The 23249-nt window shown below is 39.7% G+C and overlaps 1 protein-coding gene across 1 annotated transcript in view; it reads left to right on the top strand.

Annotated features, from left to right (window-relative positions):
* LOC126457564 (uncharacterized) overlaps positions 1-23249 on the top strand; it is a 332561-nt gene that overhangs the window by 201538 nt on the left and 107774 nt on the right. Inside the window, exons 11-13 of the mRNA XM_050093978.1 lie at positions 1071-3604; positions 9908-10043; positions 14557-14623. Of these exons, the coding sequence (XP_049949935.1) occupies positions 1071-3604; positions 9908-10043; positions 14557-14623 (2737 nt within the window). The remainder of the gene's footprint in view (positions 1-1070; positions 3605-9907; positions 10044-14556; positions 14624-23249) is intronic.

The following is a 23249-nucleotide window of genomic DNA, read 5'->3' on the forward strand; positions in this document are numbered from 1 at the left end:
CCTCACTGTGATGTCTTCTTATGTTACTACTGAGTATGTTGTTTGTAATCAGTGACTTCAGCACAAATAAACCTTCTATTCCTCTCATAACATACCTGTAAGAAAGAGCCTAAAGCATCTTGTGGTACTTCATTTCTGTGATTGGTTTCTATTGATGCTGTGCCTTCATTACTCAAAATGTCCACAACAGATTTCCGCTTTGTTGCGGTGGATATTGTGAGCGCAACAATCACCTTTTCAGTATCTCTGCTTCTTTATGTAGCAGTGTGTGCTGCCATCTTCAGCCCATAAGTATCATTTTGCAGAACACACATTCTACCTCCAAATTTTCAGTATATTTGTCTGAATCATCTTTAGATATCAATAAAATATATGAGCAGTGCTCTTAAAAAAGGCTTATTCATAATGCTTTATATTTGTTTCTAGCTGTGGAGACAGTTACCAGATATTCTTAAAACTACACTTCCTGAGAGTTTTCATCTTTGTCATAACATAAATTCAAATCTGTCTTCTATTTAATGTCTACAGTGCATTAATCTTGTTAATTGTGAGATTTTGACAATATCGACAATGAGATGGCTTTTGGAGTAAAGATGTAGCTGAAAATGTTTCATTGTTGGTGCTAGTGTAATCTCTTGTCACCATGGGCACTACCAAAATATATTTTGTGATTCTGTTACTGCATTGACAGTCAGTAGCTTTCCTCATAAAGACAGTATTGGGTCTTGTTAACAGTTTGAATTTTTGTGAAGAATTAATACAGCAGGTGCACAACTCTATTTAATGCAACAATTCCGTTACAAAAGGCTTAATTGTTATAGCAGTCTGTCTTTGTTAAACTTTCAGGAAGAGCAGTGAGAAACATGTAACAATAATCTCTGAATTTCCATATGATATGTACTGGTGTGTGGATATTGTCTTTGGAATTAAGATTAAAAGCTAGATATTTCATGCTGATTCTAACATTTGCCTTATCTTCATTATGCTGTATCCATCATTTCAGATTATTTAAATCTTTGTAATTTTGCACTGAGATAATTGTCAACAAGTTGTTTATGTATATCTTACAGAGCTCGCATGGAAATACTGCAGCTTCAGCAGATACGACGTGTTTGGGGAAACCTTCAGCGTCAGATGAATTCACTTCATGGAGCAGTTCACCAAACGCCTCAGTCTGATTCACCAGGACTGGTAATCACAGAGGAAGATGAACCGTACCAACCAGCACGGGAACCAAATGTGAGTCAGCTGCAGGAACCAATTGTGAGTCAGCTGCTGGAGTTGGCTCGTATCAGTGATGGTGAACCTGCAGATGAATCTTCAGAACTTCATGCCTCTAGCAGTTCTTCTGACTCTGAAAATGATGAGGCGACGGAATGTGTCCAGTTCGTGACAGAAGAAGCTGCTCCAGTAGAGATCTGTCAAGACCGAACTGATGATGGAGAGATTGCAGCTAAAAGAGTTAAAATAGATCCACAGAGCTCTTCCACCAAAACTCAGTGGGAACATGTTGCTGATGGAGACAGTGCTGGTAGCAACATTCAAAATACTGCTGCAGAGCTAGCTACAGGCAGTGCTGATTCTCCAATTAACGAAAAGGGTCATAGGCATGGGACTATTGCAAAAAGTGGAAGAAACAATATGGAGGTAAACAGTTGCTCGTCAGGTAGACTAGCAATGACAGAAGAAACTAGTGAAGTTAATGCAGTTGAATTACACTCAAGGCACAATGGTTCAGTCCCAGAAGTAACAAACGAATTCGCTGTACCTAAATCTAATATCCCAAGTGAAACATTTCAGGAAACTGGAACTAAAGATATTGGAAGTCATGTTACAAGGCAGGAGAGGCACTCTATACAAGAACAGTCCACTCAAATGAAAGGTGAGAAATTAGTTGAACATAATTTGCCAGTTGCAGGATTGATGACCGCTGGTTGCAGCAGTGCCAGTTGTTCTACATCACAGAATTCTGACTATACTGCTGCCCCTTCACAGACATCTCGTGGTTTAAAAGTTTCTCCAGTACATAGTAGTGGTAGGGGGAAGACAGGAAGAAATATAGATGATATTACACCAAGAAATACATTGTCTCATCAAGAACGTATAAATGAAATGCAGAACATGGTAAAAGGTTTGCAGGAGCGCATAAATCAAAGGAGAATTGCTGAAGAACAGGAAATAACTCTACCAGAGAGAGAACCCACATCATTGTGGAAATCCTGTCCATCTCACATGGCAAAGGTAGCATCTACAAGAGTGAGCAGAAATTGTGGATCACATCACCCTAATACTACTCCTCTTCATCCTAGTTTGCCTCGACTTCAGCCTACAACGCTACATCTTGGTACCCACGTGGCTCAGCCTCAACCAATATATACGACTGTCAGACCACAGGAAGTAGTTGCAAGTTCTCACTCAAGGCCAACAAATCTAGTGCCACATGGAAGCATTTCATGTAAATCATTTGAGCAAACACACAATGAAATGCGTACTTCAGATAGTGGTAACGTTCAAGGAGAAGAGGTATCACGTGTCACCAAAAATGAGTCTTCATCTACAGAAACGACAGATAAACAGGAATGTGGGAGAAAACTGGATGACCCGAAGAATATATCGTGTGTTCTAAGAACACGTTGTAAGGTTAATTCACAAGAAAGTTTAAATCATGTTCAATTGACATCTGTAACCCAAAGAACTAATGAGGAACGAGGAGAAAATTCTGCTTCTAGTCAATGTAATAATTCAACAGAACAAGAAATCCCAATACAGGAACTCTGGGGGGAAACCAAACATATACAAAATTTGGTTAGGAGCTCCAATGTTACGGCAGGTGTGTCCAACAATGGTAGCAATGAAACTGCAAACGAGAATGAAACAATTTCTCATTCAGATTTGATTGTTCCATCACAAGAAGAATTACCATGTGCCACTACTGTCATAAATGTTACCAACAAACAAAATGTTAACTGTTTGCATCCAGGTATGAACAGAACACACAATGTCCAAAATAATTTTGTTGATGCAAACCCTTGTAGTCCTGCTGGAAATCCAGCTGATCTGTTGTCAGAGACTGCAGCTTACCCAGCAAATATACACCCATTTATTCCTGGGGTTGTTACTAATTTTTGTGGGAACCTCGGAGAATCGTCGTCAGATCGCCCAGATGCTCAACAAAACACACATCAAAATTCTGCACCAGAGGATTTGAGCTCTCCTGAAAGACGTGCAGTTAGTGTTGGTGACCATTCAGCTCAAGTTAATCCTTCTTGCCAGCAGAATGATGATGATGATGATGGTGGTGATGATGACGCACATGGCATGGAAAGTACATCATCTAGTCTACATTTTGGCAATTCATCAGTGCAGGGAGCTAGCACAAGAGCTACAGTTTCACGTTCATCATGGAGATCTGGTGCAGTTGTATCTCAGTCTGAAAGTTCACCTAATGCTGTAAGGTGCCATATTGCCCAAAGACCGAATCCTTCCATAATCCCAAGACAGGGTCCCCTGATGTGTCCACAACCAGATACACTGTTGTCACCAAGACCTGGCCCACTGCTGACACCAAGAGCAAGTCCTCTACTGATACCAGGATCTGTCCAAGGTGAATATGATTTGTTTCCTGTGGTGAATGTGAAATTATCTTTCACCACATTAGTAATTATAATATCTGCAGTTAATTACATTTTCTTTGTGTACATTAATTTTACTACTTATCCTTTTATTTAAGATGCTCATTTCCATAAATTGAGGTATTTTAGGTATCCACAGCATAAAGCACAGCAGTACTGTATGCGTTAAAAGATGCTCTGGTAACAGTGAGACAAGAATGCAATACAGATGCAAGATATGTTGGGAAACTAAGTCACAGGACCATACGTGGCACTGAGTTTGGTTGTGACCCTCTGTTAGTGGCATAAATGTCAGTATAGAGTGTAACAATATCAGAGAAGGAAAGTTGCTACTCACCATATAGCAGAGATGCTGAGTCACAATAGGCACAACAAAAATATTCACACAATTATAGCTTTCGGACATTAAGGCCTTTTGTCAGCAGTACACACACTCTCTCTCTCTCTCTCTCTCTCTCTCTCTCTCTCTCTCACACACACTCACACTCGCGCGCGCGACACACACACACACACACACACACACACACACACACACACACACACACACACACACACATGTGTGCAGTCTCAGAGACCTGAAACTACACTATAGAGTGTGACACTTGTAATACTGGGTTCACAATGACTTCCCATACCGTGCACCAAGTTATCCAGTAACACATATAATTGCTGGACGTGTGCTCTCTGAATGTCAGCAAGGATCTTTGGTGGCAGTGATAAAGCTACAGTTATCTGTACTCAACAGGTTTTTTATACTTATATGGATATGGTGTCTGTTCTTTCAGACATGTCCGAAAGAAAAGAGACCATTGATGACCTGCAGCTGTCTAGAACAAAATTAGAATTATATTAATACCTTCAGCTGCTAACGGGCGTTGATATATATCAACGGGGACGGGTGAAAATGTGTGCCCCGACTGGGACTCGAACCTGGGATCTCCTGCTTACTTGGCAGGCGCTCTATCCATCTGAGCCACGAAGGGCACAGAGGATAGCGCGACTGCATGCATGCCTCCCGCAAGACCCACATTCTCACGTTGTATGTCCACACACTACATTCATAGTGTCCTACCTCAACACACTCATTACTCATGGAAGATGTTCATACCAAGTCCCGTAAGAGTTTGGGGAATATGTGTACATATGCACAGAAGAAGAATGTCATGGCCGGTGTTGCCAGAACTATATACTTGTATGGATATGGTGTCTTCTTTTGGACATGTCCGATAGTTCCCGGAGTCATGCTATCTTCTGTGCCTTCGGTGGCTCAGATGGATAGTGTGTCTACCATGCAAGCAGGAGATCCCGGGTTCGAGTCCCTGTCGGGGCACACATTTCCACCTGTCCCTGCCCGTTAGCAGCTGAAGGTATTAATATAATTCTAATTTCATTCAACAGGTTTTAGGTGTAGGGTAAGTGTGTGATGTCCTTATGTAGCACGTACTTGTCCGCCAGGTTAGTAGTTTCATGTGATTGAGCAGGGAAAACATGCAATAAAGTACAGCCTGGTAACTTGATAACTGCTCTCATGAACAGCACAGGAGCTGTCTTGTTGGTCCCTTTATATAATATTGGCAGTGTTGTAATGTGTCTCAGGGATATGCCAAGTGAAATGATGGTGGAGTCAAATTTCAGTGTATACCAATTACTTACTGTGAACAATACACTGCTACCACTGTTCCTGGGTCCTTTCACATTTGCCTAGCCATGCAGTTGCTTCATGTGAAGGACTGTATCTTTTGGGTTGCGTAGCATACACAATAACCTGCTAAAGCCAACAGTATGCTGTCCCAAGAGAAGTGGGTGACTCAGAGGCTGCTGTGAGGTCTTTAACCAGACTAGTGCTGATTGGACATCTTTGGGCACATAAGGGGAGGAGGAAGTTGTAACGTGTTCATAGCATTTGGTGTGCTGCTCCTAAAATTTAGGTCGTGTCAAAATTTTAGTACCTCACCGAAATCACCCAGACTTGGAAAAGGGTTGGTTTATTGAACCTGGGCTTCCTATACTGGAACTGGTCAGCACTAGTGTTACCTATAACGGAAAGCTTGAATGGAAGCATCGGAGAACACTACGCAGCATGAAAGGGGAATGTTACATATCACAGGGACACTTACAGTGTTAGAAGATTATTTTGATACAACTGTCCCCTCAATTTGCACCACATGTAAAAATCATGGCGAGAGAGATCAGGCAATCAAAGTGACCAAGAGATTGCACTACCTCTGCTGATTGTCACCCCCTCATCGAACACCTCGGGCACTTGTGACCAGATTGTCAAGGCAGTGTGTGCTATTGCTCTGTCATCCTGAAAATATCCATCCAGTAATTTATCTCCTGGGAGTTGATCCACATATGGCTTAAACAGCTTCTGGACATAGTGGTTAGCATTAGCACTTTATTAAAATAATTTTGTTATGATATTGACTTCAGACATTGCACACCAAATGCCAATCTTGAGATTATGCAGTGGCAGATTGCAGAGTACTGATGGGGGATTTTCTGCTGCATAGTGGTGCATGTTCTGTGAGTTCACATACTGACTGGCTGAACCAGACCTCGTCTGAAGATGATGTTCCTAAAGTCCTGACTACAATTCACTCAGAAGCCACTGGCAGAACTCAACATTCGAAAGTTCATCTTCACACTTTGACTCATCGACAACAGTAAATTTGTAAGGACATAGGTGCAGGTTCTTTTTGATAATGTTTAAGCTTGACATTCTCTTAATTAAGACAATTCTCATTTATTGTTCCAACTCTGCACATTTTTAGGTAGATTACATGTTTTGATCTCTCTGGATCATTTCCAGATCTAAGTAGTTGCATCAGCAACTGGTCTTTTCTTCCCAGAATCACATATTGGAGTACTGAAATCTGAAGATTATCCAGAGTGATCGAAACATGTAATCTAATTAAAAATGTCTAACTGAGATGGAGCAATAAATGAGAATTATCTTTATTTTCTAAATGGTTGCTGACTCTTGCAAAACTATTATGTCGACTGTAGCGAAGACTCTCTTAATTCCCACGTGCACAGATAAACTGCATTGAGATTGCATCTGACAACCTTTTTTTAACTCGAGCAATATTTTCTGTTGTTTTCCCACTGAGTTTTGCGTGGCAGACTTTTCCGGAGGTTTTGCCAAAGAGTTTTGCATGGCAGACTTTGCTGGAGGTTTTGCCAAAAAAACCTCCATTCGGAATTCTTATAGAAATGACTCTACACACATTTTCTATACATTGTGTTTCTCGTAACACTTGACAATGAACATTCAGTGTTTTATTGTGAACACCATCCTGTGTTGCATTCAGGTGGTCACTTCTGCTCCTGTCTCTCACTCAAATGTTATGGCATGGCTAAGTACTCGGAACAGAGCATGCGACAGATGCCCATTCACAGACATGTGACAGCAACCAAATGCTGTATCAGAATCATGGTTTTCAGTATTCCTCTTTTGATTATCAAGGGTAATTTCCCTGTTAGTCATTCAAATGTTTCTGGACCAATTTTGTTTTGATCACCTCGTATTATGGTTCTCTGCATTAATGATGCAGAGTAACTGAAACAAAATTGGGAAGTGGATGGTGTGACATCCTGGAAATAAAGAGTAAGATGGCAGACTGTTTAGAAGGGTATCAGTGAACTATATTAGACCACTGCACTTGTACATTGACCTTTAGCTTGCTGACTATCAAATAAACGTATTATCACAGGATTCATTTCCCTTATAGTTAGATCTGTGAACTAAAATCCAATTTTGAAGTTTCAGCGCTATGGATCCACTGTAGTGGCATGCAGTGGACATTGAACATACAAAAAATGTGACCAGCCAGCACATTAAGATGGAGCTTTTTACCAGCACACACTGAAAGTAACACTAACACTTGTGAATATATCTGCAGTGCTGGACCTAGCATAAAATAATTTCTGTCTCCCATGCTACCAGCTGTTGTCATAGGGAAGTATACATAGATGCTGCATGACCACCAACCAGGTCCCATAAAACATTTATGCAGAGGTTCTCACCGATATTGCACAGCTGCATCACCCTTATGTTTTCTGTGAGGTTTTTAACGCACATTGTGTTATAGGCCTCTGCCATCACCTGCTGCTAAATTTGAAGAATTGACAGCCTTTTGTCGTTGAGGATTTAGGACTTCTGAATATGAGGTACAATTCACAGTTAATCATTTTACATTATTGTGGAAGATGTGGAATAGATGTAAATAATTTTTGCTAATGGGATAGAGTGTGCATACATAAGAGAGCACGTGCACTATTTCTGTGTGTGCTTTTTAGGAAGATTTTACATTTTTACTCTAGAAGAAATTTTATGTTATTATTTTAACCACACTTATTTCCTCAAATTTTGTACGTGAGTGTCTTGCACCCAAAGAAATTTACCTCCACCACCAGACAAAGCGCATGCCTCCAGATGAGAATGTGAATAGTTATTCGCCATCACATTATCATGTGGAGGCAGGCGATTGGTTTGTCTAAAACTCCCATGACTGAGGGGTGGTGTGGTGAACAATCTTGGAAAAGAAAGTATATTCCTATGCAAAAATGCATCTACTTTACAACAAAGTGCCCGTCTAAGTCAAATCAGTTAATATTTTTGCTGTGAGTAGATTCAGTCATTGAAGTGCAATCACATTAAGTGCTTCTAGTATTTCATTTCCTTCCTTTGATTTATGAACACGTGCTTCAGAGGTGCCCCTTAAGCCATTTCTTGTTGTTATAAATATCACCTGGTTCCTAAGGAGGGGCAGCAGCCTTTTAGCAGTTGCAGGGGCAACAGTCTGGATTATGACTGATACGGCCTTGTAACAGCAGCCAACATTGCCTTGCTATGGGGGTACTGCAAATGTCTGAAAGCAAGGGGAAACTGCAGTCATAATTTTTCCTGAGGGCATGCAGCTCTATATAGAGTTAAGTGTTAGGAAGTCTTTTCTGGTAGTCTTTGTGTGGAGTGTAGCCTCGTCGAAGAGATGGAGATATTCCGCAGTCAAAAATCACCTGCCGGTGTCCTGCTCAATGAGCAGACAATGACAAAGAGCACCCATTTTTGAGAGTTCTTTGTGGGCTGGCTGGCTCTTTAGGCTGAAACATGAGATGTCCATCAGTCTCCGAAGAAGACTTTTAAACACTTTTGAGTTAGCGCTTTCACAGTGCCATGTGAGCTGCTCACAGTACGAGAACATTTTCCACAGATTACATATGTAAATACTTATTTTGCTAACTTGGTCCTCATTATTTTCCTAATGATCCATAACATCAAACTACGGTAGTGTATTTTTCATGATGTATGGTTGTTAGTATAAAAAGTTATTCTTAATATCATTATAAGCACATTGTATCAGTTCATCTAATAGAATTTGGAAGTAACTATTTTTAAAATAGCTTGTCTGTAATATAAATATTGGTTTATTGAAGGAATAAAAGTCTTCTATAAATAATTTTCAACATTATCACAGAAATAGTTTGTAAAATGACGTTGAGACAGATTTATTTGGATTTGGCACACCAGAGGGCATAGTTGTATGATTTTGTTCTGGTTTCCAGTACCAGGTGGACAAGAAATCTGAATAAGAAATAAACGTGTTTTAAATATCTGCTGCAGTTTTATTGATGATGCCATGGTTCCATTAACACATACTTGTGGAAAAGACAATTCTATTGGTACATAAGCAGTTCTAAATAGATTGTAATCCTATTCAACAACCTAGTTTGCATTAGTAGCATTCATATTTTCTTGCACTATATCAATGTTTTTAACTCTCTAACCCTGTAATCTGTTTTCATATAAACCTCCATACAACCTATTGTTTTCTATATGAATAAATACTGTGTATTGTACATGTATTCAGTAAATAGCACACTGATGGCATCCACCACAAACATGGTGCTTAGATTCATAGGCTTTTGTAAGCAGCTGGCTCAGTTTAAATCTTACCTGCTAGTTGGCATGGTCTTTGTGCACAATTGTGTGAGTCCACAGGAATCTTAATGTGTATTTTACCTTGTAAAGCTTGATGTTCTCCATTGTAAATGACACATATGTTCGTATATTGGTCATTTAGGTTGACACTGTTTTTATTTTAGTACTGAAGATGATTACTCTGTGACTGAAAATGACATGCAGTAATAATAATAAAAAGATTTCAGATTTATACGGGCAGTGCTAGAGATTCCCTTGTTTACAATACTTGTTGTGTGGTTACGGTGCACAAACTTCCTAATGGAATCCAATCTCAATTGTATTTAAACAGCATCACTAAGATGTCCACGGATGCTGCATGTTGGAGGAAGATACTACGTGCCCAGACCACGATTTCATCATCGTACCGGACATTGTTCACGAGGAAGAATATTTTCCCGCCCAGTCACGCCTGCTGAACAATTACGGTATGAATATTTTAATTTTTTTGTTAATATTTATATTGGTTGGAACCCCAAATAAAAAATCACCGGCTTCAAAGTAACACAAAGTTAGTGCTGAGTTACATACTGGTAATTTCTGTCACACATGCAGTTAAGGGATTTTACTTCCTTCCCCCAATACAAGGGTGCAGTCACTATCTGAAACTATAATTGTTTCTCTTCATATGTCTGTCGCATAGTTGTAACTCCTGAATCTCATGTCAAGTCAGGTATAAATATTTCATACAAGTAGTCTGAATTATGATGAATTAAGTTGTGAAAAACAACGCCATTGCCACAAAGCAAACATTAGCCATAACTTGAGAGCAGCAGTGACTATAGAGTGCAGGAAGTGTGACCAAATTCGTAATTGATGTGGTGGTCTAGTGGTAGAGTATGTGGCTTGAAACCAAATAGTTGTGGGATTGAATCCTGTTTGGTTCTCTTTTTTTTTTTTTTTTGCTCTGCCTTTTAACCTAGCATTCACCTTTCATTGAACTAGAGATTCACCAGAAACGAAACATGTCTCAGAATCCTTGTTACACTGTAGCTCCACTCTTCCTGGTTGAGTAACTGGTTAAGGACATTCAAGTCACCTATGTGAGATCCAGCGTATTGAAGTTGTTCAGGGGGGGGGATATATGTGAATCCTAAATCTGTGATTTTCAATTATTTGTGAAAATCTGCTTCAGCATGAGATACAGCTTTACTTTGTTTATAAAAAGTAAGTTTTGCAGCAGCGGATGATACAACTTTCTGCTTCATACTTTCTCCGAGTCAAACATGTATGTGAATCTTATTCTTTGCATGTCGTGGCGAAAAATGTTATTTGTTTGGACACTTTCAAACTGTACATAAGACTGGTAAATGAATCTCCACTAGCAAGAAACAGATTTAAGTCTCTTAAAGATCATAAAGACTTGGGCATGATCTTGAATGGGATTCAGAAATTGTGGATGAATACCGAAGATTTTGATATACTTCTACAGATGGTTGAGGGACACATTTTAAAATATGACAACAATTTATCTGCCACTTCATGCTTCCCTCACATTAGCAATTGCAATTTACCCTCTTAATTCACTGCAAATTGTTCAAACAATGATCAGTGAGTTACTCAACTTCGAAGTATTCTAATATATGATCAATTACAAAATGATAACCACCATATCATCAGGCTGTGATGTGAGACTTACAATATGAAATAATCAAATATTTTAACCAATAATTTCCTTGCAGTTGTTTGAAAACAGTTGCATAGCAAAAAAATGTAAGAATCCGAAATGTGAGAGGTTTTTATATTTTATGCTACATGTAAAATGTTTTACAAAAACTATTTCAGCAGCTTTGCTTCATTTACATACAGTACGTTCTTTCAGGATTGTGCCAGTTAACTCAATATTCAGCTTTTGGCTTTCATTAAATCAAACCTAGGTGTGGATGTGATTCTTTGATTGGCATATTGAAGTAGTCAGCCATAAAGAGTTTATGACAAAGAATTGGAACAGTGGGGTTTCAACAGTGCATCACATCTTAACAAGGGCAGTGCTGTAACATAAGCTAAACATAGTCACTCCAAATGCCTACTCTCGGACTATGCTGTAGAAGTTCTGCTGTAAAGCCCTCACAAATCCTCCATATAGTCCTGATTTTCCTCCACGTGATTTCCATACTTTTGCAGTTCTGAAGAAAGGTATTCATGAAACGAAGAGATGCACACCTGGATACAATCATGGTTATGTTGTTGTTGTTGTGGTCTTCAGTCCTGAGACTGGTTTGATGCAGCTCTCCATGCTACCCTATGCTGTGCAAGCTTCTTCATCTCTCAGTACTTACTGCATCCTACATGCTTCTGAATCTGCTTAGTGTATTCATCTCTTGGTCTCCCTCTATGATTTTTACCCTCCACACTGCCCTCCAATACTAAATTGGTGATTCCTTGATGCCTCAGAACATGTCCTACCAACCGGTCCTTTCTTCTTGTCAAGTTGTGCCACAAACTCCTCTTCTCTCCAATTCTATTCAATACCTCCTCATTAGTTATGTGATCTACCTATGTAATCTTCAGCATTCTTCTGTAGCACCACATTTCGAAAGCTTCTATTCTCTTCTTGTCTAAACTATTTATCGTCCCCGTTTCACTTCCATACATGGCTACACTCCATACAAATATTTTCAGAAACGACTTCCTGACACTTAAATCTATACTCGATGTTAGCAAATTTCTCTTCTTGAGAAACGCTTTCCTTGCCATTGCCAGTCTACATTTTATATCCTCTCTACTTCGACCATCATCAGTTATTTTGCTCCCCAAATAGCAAAACTCGTTTACTACTTTAAGTGTCTCATTTCCTAATTTAATTCCCTCAGCATCACCCGTCTTAATTCGACTACATTCCATTATCCTCGTTTTGCTTTTGTTGATGTTCATCGTATATCCTCCTTTCAAGACACTGTGCATTCTGTTCAACTACTCTTCCAGGTCCTTTGCTGTCTCTGACAGAATTACAATGTCACTGACGAACCTCAAAGTTTTTATTTCTTCTCCATGGATTTTAATACCCACTCTGAATTTTTCTTTTTTTTCCCTTACTGCTTGCTCAGTATACAGGTTGAATAACATCGGGGAGAGGCTATAACCATGTCTCACTCCCTTCCCAACCACTGCTTCCCTTTCATGCCCCTCAACTCTTATAACTGCCATCTGGTTTCTGTACAAATTGTAAATAGCCTTTCACTCCCTGTATTTTACCCCTGCCACCTTCAGAATTTGAAAGAGAGTATTCCAGTCAACATTTTCAAAAGCTTTCTCTAAGTCTACAAATGCTAGAAATGTAGGTTTGCCTTTCCTTAATCTTTCTTCTAAGATAAGTTGTAGGGTCAGTATTGCCTCACGTGTTCCAATATTTCTATGGAATCCATACTGATCTTTCCCGAGATCGGCTTCTACCAGTTTTTCATTCAGGCAACTGCAAATATTTTTCTGAGGGATGAGACCATCTTTTCCCACAGTGGGATAAATGTGTTAACTGTTACGGCAATTAGTTTTGAAACAATAAATTACACACTTTTTTCCTCTTGCCTTTTTTTAATTTCATTGCCCTTTATATTTAATGTGTTATTACTGTTATTTGTTGTATGACACTGAATGATGTCCGAAGCAAGTTAGTTAATGGTATTCCATAAGAAAGTTCGATGTCACACTTTTTATGTGGGGATTGTCAAACAAGGTCAATCAAGTGGATACACTGTTGACAACTGTTTGTGATAATGCTGCCAACCACTATGTTGTTGACAAAACGCATACTATAATAAAATGAAAGCTTGAGATAAGTGGCATCAGTGTTGAAATATCTAGGGCAGTGAAAAATGTTGAAAACTGCAGCTTACGGATCTAATATTGTCCCATAAACTATGGTTCCGCATACATGGAATTGATGGCTGGCAGAAACATACGACCAACCATAATAATAATAAAAATAATAGTAAAATCAAGCTCACTGCAGTCAAAGAACTCGGCAATATGAGGAAAGTTACCTCGGAAGACTGGAAAAAATCCGTCAGTCATCCACAGCACATCACAGAAAAAGCGTGGCAGGATGAAGTGGGAGCGTCACTTCAAATATCAGTGATAGTGACATGAACTTTGTGAGTAGAGTTATTCCATTGTCATCACAGAAAAAATGCACAGGTGTGTGCAACTGAATGTTGGTGTTTTGCACTTTAAATACCTGGAAAAACTATATTTTCATTAGTTTTCGACCATTAATAAGAAGACTGTAATAAGCAACGGAGTCCGAATGAAACTCAGATCAGGAAGTTGGTCTTAATTGCACAAATTAATTCCCTCTCAATATTTGTCATTATAATTGTTGCAATACTGAGTAGTAACCTAACACACTAATTTTAGCAATGATACAAAGTGGGCACCCACCTGAGATTTTAATGCACGAGTGCAGTTTCATGCATCTCACTTAAGTTATCTCCGGGTTACCTATATTCAGTAACAAAAAGTTTCCCACATGTCAAATATTCAGTAACGTCTTCAGGGAGACCACTTTTGTAAGCTTTCTATATATTGCCTTAAAACATTCCTACTGCAAATAAAACTGAAATGGAAACATAGTGCAGCTCTTCCTAAAGACACTTATGCCATTTCTATCTTTTTACATCGAATAGTTTACAAATTTTTATGATTTGAGCGAAATGCAAGATTGTGCATGTTTCCTGTAGAGGAAATGGCAACTCCGTTCCACAGCGCCATGTGTTCCTGACAAAGTGTCAGTTCTAAGTCACATTATACGAATTTTGTAATCTAATAGTTAGCCAACTGAAGTATTGTACCACATCCTGAATGTTGGCATACTTTTTCATCATTCCTTTTCTTCCTTTCTTCCTTGAAAATGTGGAGCGGAAATTTAATACTTCTCTATATTATATATGACCCTCAGCCTGGCTTATATACGTAGGTATTATGACACTGGAGTATCTGTTACAGAAGACCATGGTTTCTGCAGACCCTCACTCAGACGTATCGCAGCTCTACTGGGAGATCGGGAGAAGAGGTATGTATCTGGATTGTTAAAGTAAGTAAAAGATGTTATATTAGTTAATTGAAGTTATTACTATAGTTGATTGTCATCATACTAGTGTATTTTGTAGTCAAAAGTTTAATATATTGAACTGATATTTTGCATAACTCTATTCAATGTATGAGAATGGTATTATTCTTTTGCCCACTACTTGCTGTGAAACACTGGTAGTGGTGTTTTGGGTAATCATGCCTGTGAAGGTAGTATAGCCCAGTTCTGAATGGGTGGGTAGTCTAAAATTTATGATAAAGGACTGTACCACTTGGCGTTGATTATTTCATTGAAAATTCTGTACCCACTTCCTAAGACCATGACGAAGTATTTGTAACATTCACTGTCACACAGTTGTTGTACGGCTTTCATTTGCCTTTTCTGTGAGTTTTGCGTAACATTTAAATTTATTTGTTTTCTATGATCAGTTTTCATTAAGAGTAATATTTTATAGTAACATTTAATCCTCCTCATAGGCAGCCATTAACTTCAGTGGCTGTGCTAATAGTTGAGAAGGTATCCTGCTATTATCATCATTCTGTTTATTGAAATGATTTATTAACATTAGAACAATTAATTGTGGAGTTACTGTACAAGGGTAAGTGAAGCGACTGATGGGCAAAATTAAGAAATCTGTTCTTGATAACTGAAAGGAATGTAATGCGCAGCAAAAAATCCAAGAAATTTTACAAGTGCAGTCGGGCACATTGCGTAGCATATAGAGCATACAATGTGTATCTGCATGTGTCCTTGATAGATAAAACCTTGTGTACAATAGGGGTTTTACAAAATTTTTATACTCAGTAAATCATTTTGGAAATATATAGCATGTGGTATGAAAGCCCAGGTAATATAGCATACGTTAGTTTTTGTGTGTGCATAAAGTAACTCGTGCTGTGTTTTCTGGAATGTAGACATGTTAATGGGCATCCACATACATGAAAAGATACTGAAACATTTCAGGCTAAGACTTTTGTGTAACAAGGTTAATTTCTGATGCAAAACATATGCAGAGCAGTAATAATGGCATATAATAGCAGTTTGAGTAGTACTAGTTTCATTCTCTGGTGACGAGTGCTCGCATAGATATTAGGCTATAAAGGTAATGTGTGCACCCACTATTAGCAGATATTTATTTAGGAACAGTGCATACCTTTGGCCAAACACCATGCCTTTTAAAAATGAACAATTGCTGATTTGCAAGAAAAGAATATTTCTGCATGTCTCCTACTGTCCATTGATTTTCATGAGGCAGAGGTCATGCTGTATCCACCATTTTAAAGGCAGTAAGCCTCTATGAGGCACATCAATTGCCTGATATTGAGTTTGGTGTTTGGGTACTCAACACAGATTTTGGAATTGCCTACTGCTACATTAAGCAATAAGTTCTTATAGGGTCTACACAACATTGCAGACCTTGGAGATTTCAGATTGTTAGGTATATTTTCTGTTGCTTGGTTGCGATTGAAAGTTGCATATAATAATTTGCCTTATTCATACAAAAGCAAGGATGAGCTTTTAATTAATTTTTTTAAATAACAATATGTTTGAGCACCCATTTTGTGTACCTGTACAGAATATTCAGACTTCATTTTCTGCCTCTTTTTTTATATCGACCAGGATTAGTAACTACTGACTTTCTGTCAGTTCATGCGTCAGGTAAAGACTTACAGTAGTGGGGTGGGTACTGTTTGCTGTGAACATTAGTAAAGCAAAATTTGCCCTCTCACACAACAAGAATCAGTTCATATAAATTTGGTACTTCAACCAAGAAAACCTCAATCTTGGCAATATTTTATGTAATGGACTGAAATTGCCACAATGTATTTAGACTGTGTTATGCAGCCTTCTACTTCAGAAAGATACGTCATGCACATTTGGAATCCAATCTATTATCTGGGTTTTAGCAGCCACCAATGCTAATGAGGCCGTGAAGTTGGTGATAGAATAATTTGTAAAAAATTATTCAGAAGGTGTTTTTAACCTTTCAGGATGGTTCAGATTGTTACATGCTCTGCTGACAGAATGAAAACTTTGTTTTGGAGCCAACTCTTTGCACTGGTTAAGTCATTCTTACTTTTCAAAGCTGGTTCAGCAGGGTTTTTAGCATATCCTGTGTGATGGTTTGAGGAATGGCAGCAACTGATACTCATATATGTCCCATTTAAGAGTCTTGAAAAATTTACAATTCCTGATAAAAAGCAAAGCTGATTGTTTGACTCTGTGCAGTTCTATCTGTCGAGAAAGTCCTTCATGTGTTTCTGCATCAGTTCAGTTTTCAGCAGAATGACATGATATATCACCATAAATGAAAATAATTAATTTTTGACAATGTAATATAAATGGATAGATAAGAAAAGTACTTACCAAGCAGCAGCAGGAGAACACACACATAAAAAGGTTTTATGTATACACGCTTTCGGTGCCCATACCTCCGTCTTCTGACAGAATGGTTGAAGGGGTAGGAAGAGGGGTGAAGGGGAAGGACTGGAGAGGTTTAGGAAAAGGGGTTGTTGTTGTGGTCTTCAGTCCAGACACTGGTTTGATGCAGCTCTGCATGCTACTCTATCCTGTGCAAGCTTCTTCATCTCCCAGTACCTACTGCAACCTACATCCTTCTGAATCTGCTTAGTGTATTCATCTCTTGGTCTCCCTCTACGATTTTTACCCTCCACGCTGCCCTCCAATACTAAATTGGTGATCTCTTGATGCCTTAGAACATGTCATACCAACCTATCCCTTCTTCTGGTCAAGTTGTGCCACAAACTTCTCTGCTCCCCAATCCTATTCAATACTTCATTAGTTATGTGATCTACCCATCTAATCTTCAGCATTCTTCTGTAGCACCACATTTCGAAAGCTTCTATTCTCTTCTTGTCTAAACTATTTATCATCCACGTTTCACTTCCATACCTGGCTACACTCCATACAAATACTTTCAGAAATGACTTTCTGACACTTAAATCTATACTCAATGTTAACAAATTTCTCTTCTTCAGAAACGCTTTCCTTGCCATTGCCAGTCTGCATTTTATGTTCTCTCTACTTTTACCATCATTAGTTATTTTGCTCCCCAAATAGCAAAGCTCATTTACTACTTTGAGTGTCTCATTTCGTAATGTGATTCCCTCAGCATCACCTGAGTTAACTCGACTACATGCCATTATCCTCATTTTGCTTTTGTTTTGATCATCTTATATCCTCCTTTCAAGACACTGTCCAATCCGTTCAACTGCTCTTCCAGGTCCTGCTGTTTCTGACAGAATTACAATGTCATTGGCAAACCTCAAAGTTTTTATTTCTTCTCCATGGATTTTAATTCCTACTCCAAACTTTTCTTTTGTTTCCTTTACTGTTTACTCGATATACAGATTGAATAACATCGGGGATAGGCTACAACCCTGTCTCACTCCCTTCCCAACCTCTGCTTCCCTTTCATGTCCCTCAACTCTTATAACTACTACTAGTTTCTGTACAAATTGTAAATAGCCTTTCGCTCCCTGTATTTTACCCCTGCCAACTTTAGAATTTGAAAGAGAGTATTCCAGTCAACATTGTCAAAAGCTTTCTCTAAGTCTACAAATACTAGAAACGTAGGTTTGCCTTTCCATAATCTATCTTTTATGATAAGTCGTATGGTCAGTATTGCCTCACGTGTTCCAACATTTCTACGGAATCCAAACTGATATTTCTTGAGGTCTGCTTCTACCAGTTTTTACATTCGTCTGTAAAGAATTCGCATTAGTATTTTGCAGTTGTGACTTATTAAATGGATAGTTTGGTAATTTTCACACCTGTCAACACCTGCTTTCTTTGGGTTTGGAATTATCATATTCTTCTTGAAGTCTGAGGGTATTTTGCTTGTCTCATACATCTAGCTCACCAGATGGTAGAGTTTTGTCAGGGCTGGCTCTCCCAAGGCTATCAGTAGTTATAATGGAATGTTGTCTACTCCCGGGGCCTTGTTTCGACTTAGATCTTTTAGTGCTCTGTCAAACTCTTCACACAGTATCATATCTCCCATTTCATCTTCATCTACATTCTCTTCCATTTCCATAATATTGTCCTCATCGCCCTTGTATAGACCCTCTATATACTCCTTCCACTTTTCTGCTTTCCTTTCTTTGCTTGAACTGGGTTTCCATCTTAGCTCTTGATATTCATACAAGTGGTTCTCTTTTCTCCAAAGGTCTCTTTAATTTTCCTGTAGGCAGTATCTATCTTACCCTTACATTTGTCCTCTAGCCATCCCTTCTTAGCCATTTTGCACTTCCTTCGATCTCATTTTTGAGATGTTAGTATTCCTTTTTGCCTGCTTCAATTACTACGTTTTTATGTTTTCTCATTTCAACAATTAAATTCAGTATATCTTCTGTTACCCAAGGATTTCTAGTAGCCCTTGTCTTTTGCCTACTTGATCCTCTGCTGCCGTCACTATTTCATCTCTCAAAGCTACCCATTCTTCTTCTACTGTATTTCTTTCCTCCATTTTTGTCAATCGTTCCCTAATGCTCTCTCTGAAACTCTCTACAACCTCTGGTTCTGTCAGTCTATCCAGGTCCTAAATCTCTGTCTTACCATTATATAATCTGTCTGAAACCTTCTAGTATCTTCAGGCCTCTTCCATGTATACAGCCTTCTTTCATGATTCTTGAACCAAGTGTTAGCTAATGTTAAGTTATACTCTGTGCAAAATTCTACCAGGTGGCTTCCTCTTTCATTCCTTACCTCCATTCCATATTCACCTACTATGTTTCCTTCTCTTCCATTTCCTACTACCGATTTCCAGTCATCCTTGACTATTAAATTTTCGTCTCCCTTCACTATCTGAATAATTTCTTTTGTCTCATCATACATTTCATCAATCTCTTCGTCATCTGCAGAGCTAGTTGGCATATAAACTTGTACTACTGTGGTATGTGTGGGCTTCATATCTATCCTGGCTACAATAATGCGTTCACTATGCTGTTTGTAGTAGCTTACCTGCATTCTTATTTTTTTATTCATTGTTAAACCTACTCCTGCATGACCCCTATTTGATTTTGTATTTATAACCCTGTATTCACCTGACCAGAAGTCTTGTTCCTCCGGCCACGGAGCTTCACTAATTCCCTCTATATCCAACTTTAACCTGTACTGGTTAATAAGAAACAAAAACAAAAGAAAAGAAAAGGTTGAAAAGATTGAAAATGTGGGAAGAAATGGTGAATAAAAAGGGGGTTTTAAAATTGTGAATGACTGTGAAAAAGGGAAAGAATCAATGACCGTGAAAAAGGGAAAGAATCAAATGCAAATCGGACTTTGTAATACAGAAAAGTTATCGGACTTCGTGATTCAGAAAAGCTATTGTTGGGGTGGTTCTTTGGGGCGTTTCTGAGAAAAAGTCAAACCAATTTCCACTACAAAAATTATTTGGAAGGGGGGGGGGGGGGGGGGAAATAAAATAAAATAAAAACTGAGAATAACAAATGTGACTAACAGGGGGAAATGGCATAGATAAGAGTTCATCCTTTACCATGTTAACATGTCTTCTCGCGTGCGGCGTCCAGGTCTTCAAAAATCTCCTACTTCATTTCTGCGTGAAAAGTCTTAGCTGCTCCGAAATCTTGCAATAAGTTTTCATTGTCCAGGAATTACTAATGTATACAAACTAAAACCATCTTGGTGTTGAGTGCAATATATTTTACGTTGCTGCTTTCAACCTCCAAATTTCATACAAACTTTCACAACACGTCTGCACATCAATGAGTTTTTTCGTCTTAATCCGACCAAGACTAACTAATAATTTTTTACATCTGAATTAAGCCTCGGCTCTCAAGAGACAAAAAACGGATAGAAAAAAAAAGAGAGTTACAATTTTAACGAGTGTAGCGCGGCGAAATTCAAAGTCCCGCTACATCGCCCCCTCGACTGTCACGCTAAAACATGTAGCATGGCAGGCTAGCAAACAATATAATAGATATACCTAAATGTCAATATATACAAATTTTCATAGGAAAGGCCACGTGCATTCATAGGGAATAATCTTTGTCAATACTTACTTTCTAAATCTAAACTCCTGGAAATTGAAATAAGAACACCGTGAATTCATTGTCCCAGGAAGGGGAAACTTTATTGACACATTCCTGGGGTCAGATACATCACATGATCACACTGACAGAACCACAGGCACATAGAGACAGGCAACAGAGCATGCACAATGTCGGCACTAGTACAGTGTATATCCACCTTTCGCAGCAATGCAGGCTGCTATTCTCCCATGGAGACGATCGTAGAGATGCTGGATGTAGTCCTGTGGAACCGCTTGCCATGCCATTTCCACCTGGCGCCTCAGTTGGACCAGCGTTCGTGCTGGACGTGCAGACCGCGTGAGACGACGCTTCATCCAGTCCCAAACATGCTCAATGGGGGACAGATCCGGAGATCTTGCTGGCCAGGGTAGTTGACTTACACCTTCTAGAGCACGTTGGGTGGCACGGGATACATGCAGACGTGCATTATCCTGTTGGAACAGCAAGTTCCCTTGCCGGTCTAGGAATGGTAGAACGATGGGTTCGATGACTGTTTGGATGTACCGTGCACTATTCAGTGTCCCCTCGACGATCACCAGTGGTGTACGGCCAGTGTAGGAGATCGCTCCCCACACCATGATGCCGGGTGTTGGCCCTGTGTGCCTCGGTCGTATGCAGTCCTGATTGTGGCGCTCACCTGCACGGCGCCAAACACGCATACGACCATCATTGGCACCAAGGCAGAAGCGACTCTCATCGCTGAAGACGACACGTCTCCATTCGTCCCTCCATTCACGCCTGTCGCGACACCACTGGAGGCGGGCTGCACGATGTTGGGGCGCGAGCGGAAGACGGCCTAACGGTGTGCGGGACCGTAGCCCAGCTTCATGGAGACGGTTGCGAATGGTCCTCGCCGATACCCCAGGAGCAACAGTGTCCCTAATTTGCTGGGAAGTGGCGGTGCGGTCCCCTACGGCACTGCGTAGGATCCTACGGTCTTGGCGTGCCTCCGTGCGTCGCTGCGGTCCGGTCCCAGGTCGACGGGCACGTGCACCTTCCGCCGACCACTGGCGACAACATCGATGTACTGTGGAGACCTCACGCCCCACGTGTTGAGCAATTCGGCGGTACGTCCACCCGGCCTCCCGCATGCCCACTATACGCCCTCGCTCAAAGTCCGTCAACTGCACATACGCTTCACGTCCACGCTGTCGCGGCATGCTACCAGTGTTAAAGACTGCGATGGAGCTCCGTATGCCATGGCAAACTGGCTGACACTGACGGCGGCGGTGCACAAATGCTGCGTAGCTAGCGACATTCGACGGCCAACACCGCGGTTCCTGGTGTGTCCGCTGTGCCGTGCGTGCGATCATTGCTTGTACAGCCCTCTTGCAGTGTCCGGAGCAATTATGGTGGGTCTGACACACCGGTGTCAATGTGTTCTTTTTTCCATTTCCAGGAGTGTATATACTAAATACAGTCGTTACAGTTTTGATCCCTTTTGCAAAATTAATACACATATATTTACGTAGAGTTTGTTTGAGCAAGCTGCTCACCAGCGCAGTTAATGTTGTGCGCTTCCAGCGTTGGTTTCCCAATGCATCTCTGGCAGCACATAGTCTTTGCGCATGCGCAATAGCATCACTGAATTTCGCGTGCGGCAGTTTCAAAATCGCTGTGTTATGACAGTCTTGCACAGTATTCACTTTCACATAGTGTTCATTACAAGTTGTTATTCCAGCATAAATGGCATGTTAAGTCCGGTGACACCATGAGATTGAGCGTGTGCATGATCTGAAGCAATGTCCATGCCTTCTGTTACGACACAACGCTCCAAGCCGTAGTGCGTTTTCATGACTATTGTTCCCAGGGCATATATGGTCGATGTAGTTTTTAGCCTCCACATCGCCTATGACATGTGCTGAGTTTGTCTCCAAAGCATCTGAAGGTCGGCTAGGAACAACGGCGTCGATGTTCGCAAAGGTAGGTGTTTCATCACATTGTGTACACTTGCCAACAAACGTTCATTTGCAGTGTGAAAATCCTCATTATCGTCGAAGTAAATTACAGTTTATATCGGTTTACAAACAGTTATTTGGTTTATGCACCATAGGTTTCACAAATTTTGTCGTTTGTAATGTACACAGTTTGCAATACTTTTTTGCCATATTTACATTTTAACAATGTTCACTGTGTCCCAGCATGTTTACATCGTTAATTATGAAAGCTTACTCTTCGTGGACACATTTCAAAATATGTTAACAATATGCAAGGTTTTAACACATATACAAATACACATAAATTTACAAGAATATGCGTGTGAAATATTTACGCTAAAAAATTATACTAAGTCCCATTGGCTTTCTTTTATTGGGGTATTAAGGTTTGGACGTGTCAAGGGATATCAGACTTAATATTTAAAGCACGGGCTTTCCTTCATTTATTATTTATTTCTGTCTTTTGATTCCACATCTTGGCTAGTGGCTGACCAGGCTTGTAATGCCATCAATATTCATGTCTTTTTATTCATACCTGAAAATTTACTGTCACACAATATATTCTTACATTCCATAAACAAACAATACCCAGCTGCAGGA

This window comes from Schistocerca serialis, chromosome 2 (genome assembly GCF_023864345.2).
Source record: "Schistocerca serialis cubense isolate TAMUIC-IGC-003099 chromosome 2, iqSchSeri2.2, whole genome shotgun sequence".
NCBI lineage: Eukaryota > Metazoa > Arthropoda > Insecta > Orthoptera > Acrididae > Schistocerca > Schistocerca serialis.